The 12,016-nt window shown below is 36.9% G+C and overlaps 1 protein-coding gene across 1 annotated transcript in view; it reads right to left on the reverse strand.

The window, feature by feature from the left end:
* The window catches only part of LOC124158478 (DNA replication licensing factor Mcm2), a 43,854-nt gene that overhangs the window by 26,509 nt on the left and 5,329 nt on the right, over positions 1-12,016 (reverse strand). The window contains exons 3-7 of the mRNA XM_046533601.1: positions 11,633-11,802; positions 11,422-11,504; positions 11,164-11,338; positions 8,831-9,050; positions 6,262-6,454 (exon numbers count right to left, since the gene is read on the reverse strand). Of these exons, the coding sequence (XP_046389557.1) occupies positions 6,262-6,454; positions 8,831-9,050; positions 11,164-11,338; positions 11,422-11,504; positions 11,633-11,802 (841 nt within the window). The remainder of the gene's footprint in view (positions 1-6,261; positions 6,455-8,830; positions 9,051-11,163; positions 11,339-11,421; positions 11,505-11,632; positions 11,803-12,016) is intronic.

The following is a 12,016-nucleotide window of genomic DNA, read 5'->3' on the forward strand; positions in this document are numbered from 1 at the left end:
ATCAAAAAATCAATGCAAAACATCTCAATCAACAAATAGTCAGAAAGAAGGTAAATGGTTCTTCAGCTTCCATCAATCATAATCCCCCCAGCATTACGAATCTAAATATTATTTTCCAAAATATCCAATGTCTGAGTAACAAAAAACATCTGTTTCAAATGAATAATTGCCCACCCGTAATATGTTTGACAGAACACTGGCTAAAGGACAATCTTATTGAAGTATTAAAACTGAAAAATTATAAATTAGGGTGTCATTTTAGCCGTAGTGTAGCCAGAAATGGTGGCACAGCCATTTACTTAAAAGAAAACTTGAATAGTATAATATCTCATAACATCTGTGAACTAAGTGTTGAAAAAAAATTTGAGATATCAGCAATCATGTTAGATAACCCACAGATGTGCACCATCTGTTGCATCTATCGTTCGCCAACTGGAGACCTAGATGTTTTCTTTAGCAAAATGGAAGTACTACTAAATAACCTTCTCCAACAGCAAAAGTTATTCATATTGGGTGGAGATTTTAACATAGATCTTCTGAACTGATCTGCACCACCCAAGAATCTACGAGATTCAAAGATATGATATTCTCATTTGGCCTAAAATTCCTGATCAATGAACCAACTAGAATACAGGGGTTATCTGCAACATGTCTAAACAATGTACTTGTACCAAATTATGTAAATTGTACCTCTTTCCTGACTCCTGAATACCTCTCTGATCATTTGGGCATTATTGTATAGTTAGAGCCATACATTGCACAAAATAACAACTGTAGATTTACAAAAAGAGTACCCTTAAATCAAAAGAGAGAACTTGAATTAATTGAATTCTTTGATAAAATGCAGTGGGAGGAGGTGCACGAGTGTGACAATGTAGAAAGGAAGTATGATATCTTTTTCCAAAACTTTCTCGATGCAGTAAATTGTATTTTACCATATGTAACATACAAAAGTGCAATTTTGAATAAAAAGAGTTATATAGACAGGGAATGTTACATTTACAAAGACCATGTACAGAAATGCTACTTACAACATAGAAATAACCCTGTGGACCAAGAGATAGAGTCTGATTAGAAAAAGGCGAAACTGGACTACAAATTGCTTTTGCAAAATAAAAAGAAGTTTTTTTATTCTACAAAAATTATGTTAACAAATAATGTTACCAAAACCACATGGGAAGTGATTAAAGAAAATACGCAAGTGACTAGCCCAAATAAGAACATAATCGCTGAAATAGAATATAATGGACTAACCAATGACCCACTTGAAATTGCAGAAAATTTCAATTCCTATTTCGTGAACCACACCAAAGATCTTAAAACAATTTCTGGAACAGCAATCGGAGATTTAAAGAATTCAAATACTCCTACTCCTAATTCAATATTCTTTGAAGAAATAACAGAAAAAGAAGTACTTAGTATTATAAACAATTTAAAGAACTCTCAAAGTAATGATATATATGGTATCAATTCAAAAATAGTAAAGGTGGTAGCAAAAAAAATAGCCAAACCCCTAACGCACATATTCAATAAATGTTATGAAAATGGTATCTTTCCAAAAAAATTAAAAATTTGCAAAATTATTCCAATACATAAAAAAGGAAACACCAAAGATATAAATACTTATCGGCCTATTTCACTTCTGCCAATAATTTCCAAAATACTTGAAAAAATCATTCATAAAAGATTAATTAATTTTTTAGAGAAATATTCACTACTTTCTGAAAACCAACATGGCTATCGAAAAAACAAATCAACAATAACAGCTATGTACGAAGTCTTACAGGAGATAAATGATCAACTAAACAATGACAAAATAGCCATAAGCTAATTCCTTGACCTCACTAAGGCTTTCGATTGTGTCAATCACAAACTCTTACTAAATAAGATCAAGTACTTAGGCATAAGAGGAAAAACATATGAACTGCTCGCATCTTATATGGAAGCAAGAAAACAATACGTACAAATAACTACCTCACACGGTATGGCTATCTCATCGGCTTAAGACTTAACCGAGGGCATCCCTCAAGGATCCATTCTAGGACCACTAGTGTACCTAATTTATACTAATGATTTTTTTGACTACATGAATACTATGCCATCCACCATGTATGCCGATGACACCTCAATGAGAATATATACTACAAACATTAATCAGGCAACAGATGAAGTCTTGGAAACCATAAGCAAAGCCAAAAACTGGTTTCTAACAAATGACTTAATAATTTATGACAACAAAACCCAGTTATTATATTACTCCGTGTCTAATTCCTTGAAACAAAAAGAAAATATTGTGAGGCTCAATAATAGTTTACCATACATCAATGTTGACAGTCTCAAGTTTTTAGGCTTAAATATAGATACTAACCTAAACTGGAGTAGCCACATTAATAATATTTGCAGTAAAATGAATAAAACTGTATTTGCTATGAGAATAATCATGGAAACCTGTTCTAAGACAGCAGCATTAACATTATACAGTGAGTCCTCGTTTAACGTCACTTACCGTTCCTGAAAAATGTGACGATAAACGAAATGACGTTAATCGAAGCATAATATCCCATAAGAAATAATGTAAAAAGTGAATATCGGCTCCTAGACCTCACAATTTCTACGTGAAAAAAAATGTTAGCGTATCATATCTGGGACATTTTTTACGATAGGAATGCCAAACTATGGCATAAATACGTGTTCCTGCCTTCATCGACGACAATAGCAGCAGTGACGTAAATCCTTCTCCATTTTTGTATCTTCCAGCATTTGCTTTTCGGCTTCGCTATGGTGGTCGCCCGGGCGAGCGTCACCTGGGCATCATCATTGCTGAAACATCGTCACAGTTATGGGAACCAAAATTATTGTGAACACGGCGAAAAAAGTGACGACAAAAACTCCGAGTTCTACACGGAAAAATACCTCGAAATCACTTTTTAGGTTCCTGAAAACCATTATGTCAAGTAAAACCTTGCGCACCTACGCAAGAATTCATTTTGCAGAAATTTTTGCTAAAACCGTAATCGCAATTAAGAATAAACACACCGTTTTACACTTCGTTTGGACTGACTGTATTACCGCCCACAAAACGAACAACCTGCAATGCCCGCCGCTTCGCCTTTTTTTTTCGCGCAAAATTTAAAAGACTTGACGTTATTGCGAAGCGTAGGTGCGATAAACGAGTGATGGTCTCAAAATTTTCATGACGCTATCGCGAAATGACGTTAAATGGGGTGACGTAGAACGAGGACTCACTGTATCATGCTAACATGCACAGCCTACGACAATATGGCATTATATACTGGGGACAAGCCTCAATGGTGTATATAGAGAGATTATTCAGGATCCAGAAAAGAGCTACAGTCGAATCCGGATTTAACGTCTTCGCATTTAACGTTTTTCCGCATTTAGCGTTTATTTTTTGCGGTCCCGATTCATTCCCTATTAGGACAATGTAAAAATTATCCGTATTTAGTGTTTCCGCATTTTGCGTTTTTCCGCATTTATGGTCGTAAAAATTTGTCCCGCTCAAGATTTATTTGCCCGATTTAACGTTTTTTCATGACAGTTCATCAAAATCTTCGAATTTATGCTCATCAACAAGAACAGTCTCATGAAAGTTTACCAAGAGTCTATAGAATCTATCGGGGAACGCTTCTTCAACTGCTTTCTTCCGCGAGCGCAGCGCTGCGACCTTCAACTCGCAAGTAGGGTGATTAGTCTTCTCGTAACGTTTCGCTCCCCTTCTGATCCAAACACCGGGCACTTTTTGTATCAGATTCGATCTAATGGAGCAAAGTCATCCCTTAATAACCTCGAACTACCTTATCCTTCACTTCTTGAACTTGACTTCGATGATACGTGACGACTGATGACACGAGTTATCCTCCGCTAGGGCCGCTGCAATAATGGTTTTCTCGTAATGTTTTCAATTGATGGCTTATGCTCCTTTCAACTCTACTCCCAACGGGCAGTCGATTATTAGCCCAATATTTTTCCAGTCGGCTACTTTCTCTTTTCAAAAGAGGAGACCCAATATCAATTGCACAGTTCACTAGAAGATTCTTTCTACAATCCATTTGAAGGTCAGTTTCCACGGAGGAACAGCGAAAGAACAGAGGAAGTGTTTCCCCTGTCATGACCGTGAGTGAGAGCATTCTTTCCCTGCGGAACAACATTATTTTACATCGTAGTTTAGATATCCCGGAGCAAATTTATCGACATGCGGCTGGTTGATATCGCTGTCGATTCAAAAATATTTATCGGGTGCTAATTAATGTCAAAAGAGAATGACAATCGGAGTTTTGACGAACTATCACGGTCCAAGACTCTAAATAAATCGCTCATGCTGGAAAAAAAATCACCGCATACTCACGGTAAAATAGATGAGCGCGGAAAAATACAAAAATCCGGCAGGTATCCCATGGTGGTTGACTTCGACATCATAACCCTGACGAAATTGCCAAACTCCAGAGGCACTGACAATTTTTCGGATGAAATCCAGTTCTGTTGAAGATTAAACCTTTTCACTTAACAGAGTTTAGCTAATCGTCATTCAAGGTCCAACCAAATTTTATTAAAAGCTGCCGAGAAACAAGGCGAGTCGGAGCCAAGGTGATCAGCGCGCCGCGTAAGCAACTTCTCGCGGCTCCATTCGACCTGCATAAGGCCGCGGATATATGACAACGAATCTGGTGTTATCATCGTGTTAAATCACCATCGACTTGTACGCATACTAGAAATAAGATTCTTCTTTTTCGGATGACCTCGAAATCCAAAATGTGTGCATAGGAGGCTTTTTAAAGGCTCATAAATCCCTTGTTTCGCCGAGGCAACAGAAAACGTTAAGTTGGCAAAATTCCAGAAAACCTCCGTTTTACTAGATATTCGGTAGTTTATAATTCGAGATTAGCGATCTTCTGCTGTCCCTTTATTTCACTCATCTTTAATGACGATTTTTTGAGAACCTACTTACACCTTTTCTTATTATATTAGAAATGCTATAGTCACCTACAGGTCACTTTTACAGAAAAAATTCTAAATTTCATCGAGATCACTTAATTATGCATAAAAATGGAATCACTAATGCGCACAGTAATAATCCGTGTGGGAATGCTTTTAAGTTGATGTTTATTAGAATTTTCTTAAAATATTTCATTAAAACAATTGTCATCCTCTCATTACTTATTTTTACTACCCATTTTTTTTAGCCGATTCCTGAAAAGTATTATCCAACCTTCATAGGGCAGAGAACATTTCATTAAAGAATTTTTTGCTGCATTCAGCACCTTTTAGGCACTTGAAATAATATTTTTTATTCATAAAAAGCCATTCCAATCATTACAGACCCTAAAACCTGAAAAAAATGGCAGGTCCTCATTTAGTGTTTTTCCGCATTTAGTGTTTTAAATTTTGTCCCCCCTGAAAAACCTTAAATCAGGATTCTACTGTATACGGGTCTTAAATGACCTGAAGTCATGTGAATCTTGCAAAAATTATTTCATCAAAGATAGAATTCTAACTCTTCCCTGTATTTACATACTTAACATAATTATATTTGTTAAAAATAACCCTCATCTGTACACACCACATTTGAGTTGTCACAAATACCAAACCAGACATCCTAATAATTTTAATAGTATATTCCACAAAAAAGCATTTTATGAAAAAAGTGTACTTTACACAGGAATTCAGTATTTCAATAAGGTACCAGACACAATAAAAACAATGAAAGATAATAAGATATTCTCTTCTGTGATTAAACAAATTCTTTGTAAAAAGGCTTTTTATTCACTAAATGAATTCATAAATGACAAAAATGCCTTCACATTATAGGTATAATTATAAACCACAGGATTTTGAATCCGAATATTTGTAGGATGACAATTTTATAATGTAATATTGTATTTTGATTGTAATGTATATTGTGCCTTGGTGTACACCATAGTGCATATATCCTTTACTGACTTTATGTACTTGATCATTGCTATTGACTTGCCTTGTAAAATTGAAGGTTAATAAATTTATTATTATTATTACATTATTATGCTCATGCTCATCATATGTGCATAATTATGAACGCCCATCATAAATCAGCTACACTGGTAATATGAAATTATTAACACTTAATATGCATCAACCAATGCCTGGCCACACTAATTTTTTTGGATTCCACTACATTAGCTCTAACTCAATCATCCCAAACCACGCCATGTTTTATGAAGAAGCTCATCTTAATTCTGATAACATTTTGTTTAATGGAAAACTTACCATAAAAGGACCAGTGCTCTGACATTCTGGACAAGATCCAGGCTTCACTTCATTACTCTGGCTTTGAGCAAAAGGTCCAAGAACATAACCACACTTATTACAATCATATTTGACAACTGAAAGTTGTGGAAGAATCCCAGTGCTAGCTGTCACAACTCCCACAGTCCTCACCAACTGGTTCAAGTGAATTTTCCTGAAAAGGTTGAAAATATTCCGGAATCACTGGTGATATAAGTTGAAAATGCATAAAGAAGATTGAGGAGGCTCTGAAAATAGACCCAAATGGTATAATGAAGTTGTAACTCAGTAAATCATCAGCCCCTTCATCTATGCAATACACCCATGCCTCGCTTAGTGCAATTTCGATTATATGGTTGGAAAAAATACCCCAGTGACGCCAACCCACGCTCCTCTCTGTAATTACCTCTGGTTTTTCCCCTATCCCTTCCCACCTTCTCCCCTCCCGTCACTTACCTCTCCCCTCCCCTTTCCCCTCCAATCACCTGACCACAGAGTATATATCCTGGCAAATTCTTATGTGCATCACTAGTCTTGAAAATGGTACAGTGTAACCGAAACTAGTCGGCAATAAAGTGTGTGTTTTGTAGAAAAGCAAAGTAATTTCATTCCAACCACATAATGGAATTCTACAAAGTAAAGGCCTCAACAATTCAGTGCAATTTCGATTGATACAGCGCAAATTCGTTTCTCAGGGAAACATCACAATGCAGGGTAGCCTAATCAAATAACTTTTACGCTCTCATGATAAAACGTGAACTTGCGCTGAGTACACACGAAATTGCAATCATTCTACACATATTAGTAGTATTGCATGCCTCAAATCTTCTTCTCTCTCTGTTTATATATCTCTTTGTTTACACATTATTCGAAATCCATTGCTGCGCAATGACCAAAAGCATTGCTCGACAAGTGGTCCAGATAGCCGGCCTACCGAAGTAATTTATCTCGTCTCCTTAACAGAATGACATTAGTTAATTTAGATGATTAATTAAGTGTGGAGCTAGTGAAATGAGTTTTTTTTTAATCAATACGGTTTGAGACGTAATTTTTGCAGTCATAGATTATTGGGCGATTGACTTCCACGCAGAGAATCTATGCCGGCTAGGCTAAAGCCTTCAAGCGGTCATCGGCATTCACCCAAGTGGGAGAAATGGAGTGGTGGCCAAGTTGTGCATGAATGGCATCAACTCGTAAAAGGGTCCACTAGAGAGTCTCAAACACAATGGCTTCATTCCCTTCTAGCTGTTGTAGGCCTTCTGCATCTTAGGAATACAGTGAAGCAGTAGGAGGTGCTCAGCAGCAGGAGGTGATTTCAATAGAGCCATACAGAATAAAAACCAAGAGGACAATGGCAAATTATAGGAATGCAGGTAGAAAAATTAAGAAGTTATCAATAAAAAGCATAAACCTAGAAGAGAAATTGAAAGTGATCAATTGCTTTGAAAATAGAGAGTGTCAAATCAATATTGTGCGTTTATAAGTTTAAACTCACGACGTCTTATTCTGAATAAAGACGAAGATAAAACATCAGTGACCTCAGCCACACCAACTTCAACCAAGCAGTCAACAATACGAGAAGTTCATTGTGAATCTGTACAAAGAGACAAGGGTGGCAATCACTCCCACACATTTAGTGAAAGCTCCGGTTGGTTTCAGAATTTTAAACAGCAAACAGGTATTTTCAGTTGCAGTGATATCTGGTGGATCTGCAAGTGCTGATAGCGCAGTCACCGCAACATTTTCTGATGAACTCCAAGCTGTGATTGAATGGGCCTCCTTTCCCCATCAACTAGTTATTAGTGTTGATGAGAAGATATTGTTTTGGAAAAGAATGCATCTCGTTCATTCATTTTCAGGGAAAGAAAACCTGAGTCAGGTTTCAAAGCATTTAAAGACTGTTTCACGTAGCTACTAATGCCTCGGAGGACTTCAAATTAAAATGATTTATCATTCATAAACTCCACTAGCTATGAATTGGTATTCAAAGTAATATTTGCCTGTCATTTCGCTGAGCGACAAAAGCGCCTGGGTGACACAATAATTGTTATTTGACCGGTTTGAAAAATCGTCAACTGCCGGCAATGCATTACATACCCCTGAGATAGCATATGTTAGCCCATCCGCACAACTGGAGGGAATTTCAAAAGCACATACAAATTTTTTTTAACGTGAATAAAAGTCTTTGAATGCGTGCCTACTTTCTTTAAAGATATTTCAAAATATAAACGTTACTATAAATATGGTTTTTAAGGCTATTTACAGGAATATATATGGTTTATAGGAAATTTGATACTCAACACCTATGCTACCAGGAACGCATCCCTAACTTCCCAATGCTAAAATGCTCACATATAACACAAACATCCCTTGCGCTAACCGAGGCATGAGTGTAAATGTATTTCCACTGCATTGCAATTTTCGCAGAAACACAACGCTCCATTTCCAATGCGCAAAAATTTCATGCATTACAGAGGATACAACTTATCTAAAATAGCAAAGCATCATTGAGGGGTGGGGGAAGAAGGTGATGTATCCAAAAGCATGTTACCTGAAAGTTCTCAACTCTTCAATAAGAGGTAATTCTGATATCCGGACGTGTATTTCAGACGATACACGCTCGTACTGAGGATAGATGTTCAGCACAAGTTCTTTAGCTACTTCATCAAATATGGCCAGCATTTCCAAGGGTGCTTCTGGAAGGAAGTATGCCAGAATCTGCTCTTTGCAAGCAAGAATAGGAAATTCAACCACAAAGCTGGACTGATTACCTGAAAATGTCAACAATTCAGAGAAAAATATACATATAATGATTTTAAAGATGGGCACCTCGAAAAAACTAAATGTTTCCAACGTTTGTAAAAATCTTTTTTCATTTGGCTCAAAAAGAACATGAACAAATGTTTTTCAGTGACTTGATAGAATATATTTTTCATAAAATATAGTGTCAAATTAGTACCCTGAATGTAATTACCGTGACTGCCATGCCTTTTAAATACGATCAGCTTCTACCGTAAGATCCTTCATTAATTCCTTAATTACCAGTCCCCAAGATTGACTGCCTGACATGTATTTAATAGTTGCCATACATGACATTGTAAATACCTTATGTAATAATTCCACATAATAGACATCCATGTTCCACATCATAAATAATACTAGGAAATTATAGCATATAAGTGTATATTTCTTGGGAATAATATAAATGATCAGAGAAGATGAGGAGAGAGAAAAAATGTAAATAAACCGTTTTAAAAGAAAAAAAAAATGTTTTTCATTTGACACTTTAAAACATCCAAGGGGGAAAAAAACTGTTTCTCTGTATCACTAGATTTATTGCGCAATTTAAGGGAAATTCTTAATATGATTAATCAGAGATTGGACAATTTTTCAATCATCTCATTTTTTGCACAATGCGTTTTGTTGATCAATACAACATTCACAAATGCACTGTTTCACCATTGATCTTGGTAGTCCATGGCAACAGCTATATTTATCACACCATCAGAGACATCATCCCCTGTCCGCCACACAGTTTGAACCATACCTCTCCCACCACCCAACTGACACTCCCAAGTTCCTCTCGCTCCAACATCTTGCAATTTTTCCACGGCTGGCAAACCCTTTCAAGCACAAGCCATAAAATGGATCAACACAAAGGAGAATAAGGACTTCCGAATAAACTAAAAATTCATCCTGATGATCTATAACATGGCCCCACAGTAACAGTGACAGTGCAGTGGTACCCTCAACCCCCTCCTCACCCCTTTCTTTGAAAGACTTAAAAAAAAACAAGAACCTTTCTCCAACTACCCTCTAGATAACCACTCTCCGACACCCATAACTACCCTTACCTATAACCCCTCCCCTTTAGTAAAAACGAACCAACTAAAGGAAGAACTTAGTTAATTACAGAGCACTTGTGAATGTTGTAGGCAAGGAGACTCAATTAAAGGAGGCTCGAGAAAATGGCACATGACCATTACATCTGTTGCTGCTTCACACACACATCATATGATCATAAATATTGACCGCATGGCGGCGCTTATAGGAGCTTTATCTTGTTCAGTGTGACTTTTGCCATTGACTGAAGTGGACTCATGATCACCATCTACAATCAGTTTTTTTGCAGTGATTTTCTTAATGAGTCATAGATTAGGTTTTTTTTCAGCTTTCATGATGTGACCTAACATGAGCTGCAGTGAACCTGGGAGGAGAGGATGCTATGAAAGTCAACCGAGATGTAATAAGGAGTTGGACATTTGTCTTCAAGGAGAGGGTGAGTGAAGTACCTATTTAAGGTAGAAGGGTTTGGTGGAATTCTTTAAAATTAAAACACAGGTCTCCTATTTAAGAGCAGGGTGGCGAAAGGGGGATCACTGGTGCATTAGATATGAATTCGTCCCAAAAAAAAATCACCAATTCAATCTGAACTGACTACCCTGTGATTGTCAGCAATGATTTTACATTGTGATCGATGACAGAAAAGATCGGAAAGTTCCATTTTAATTTAAAAATTGTCTTGCATGCGTTAAATGTGTGTTTGATATGATTTATTGGCTCAGTTACATATTAATGCAGTGTATTTCCTCATGAAAAGTTGATATGGATGACTGGTAGCGCTGCGAGTGGCAATTTTTGAAAAAATGTAAAGGCGTGTGGAGCAACAATAAATTCTAGTGACAGATATCAGTATCCTCAAGTGTCATATTCACGGTTATAGCATACAAAAAAATTCATCATGCACAAATAAATAAACTGGAAAATTGTGCTAAGTCTAACTTAATAATTACAGAGGAACCTCAGGATCAATTATACCCAGTGAAGATTGGAAACAAGTTTCTTTTCTCATACACATTAAATACACACTATTTATTCACTTACTCTCGCACATTCGCCTTATTCGATCCTTGTATATGTAGTGTCCTTTAGGATTGACGAAAGTACGCAAGAAACTTTTGAAACGGTTGGCAATTTCAGTCCTTGGTCCCAGCATAGAAACCCACTCCTTCGTAGAATAACCTTTTGTGTCCTCTAGATTTTCAATTGATTCTATGAGCTGTAAAACATGAAATTGTGATCAAGATTACATTATTTTTTAAACCAAAGGAATTAATGAAGGTGTACGCACAGTACGCATACCTCTGCCTCGTCCACATCCCCAGTTGCGGCCTTGTCTTGCATCCGACGTTTCCGACGGGGCACATCCTCATCATCACTGTCCTCTGTTTTAGAAATAAAGAAAGAAAATTGAAACAACATAAAAGCAAAGGAGGCGAGCCTGAAATTACAAAACCTTTCATCCCAATGATTAAACAATGCAATAATGAAAACTACGAGCAATGGTACTAACCATATATAAGTTCTCGATCTCCTCTCCTCATGAGCAGCCCAGCCTCACGGTCGCGCCGCCTCATGGCCATCTCAGCAGCTGCTCGATCCGTCTGAGATATCACGTCGTAATCGTCGTCGTCCACCACGCTGGCTTCATAGCGATCCAGGGATGGTCTTGGAGCATAATCTCTGCAAACCATGCACAATAAATTAGGCAAGCACTAAGGCAAAAATTATCACATTAATAATTGAAAAGGTAATCACAAAATAGGAAGCATACTTCTTGCAATTAAAATTCTTCAGTGCAGTGAACATTAGCATTCAACTAATACACTGTTATACGAATTTTCTCAGCCCCTAGCCATTAGCCCTGAAAGCAAAAGCTTATGCCAGTCGACAGTTT

The sequence above is a fragment of the Ischnura elegans genome, chromosome 5 (genome assembly GCF_921293095.1).
Source record: "Ischnura elegans chromosome 5, ioIscEleg1.1, whole genome shotgun sequence".
Lineage (NCBI taxonomy): Eukaryota > Metazoa > Arthropoda > Insecta > Odonata > Coenagrionidae > Ischnura > Ischnura elegans.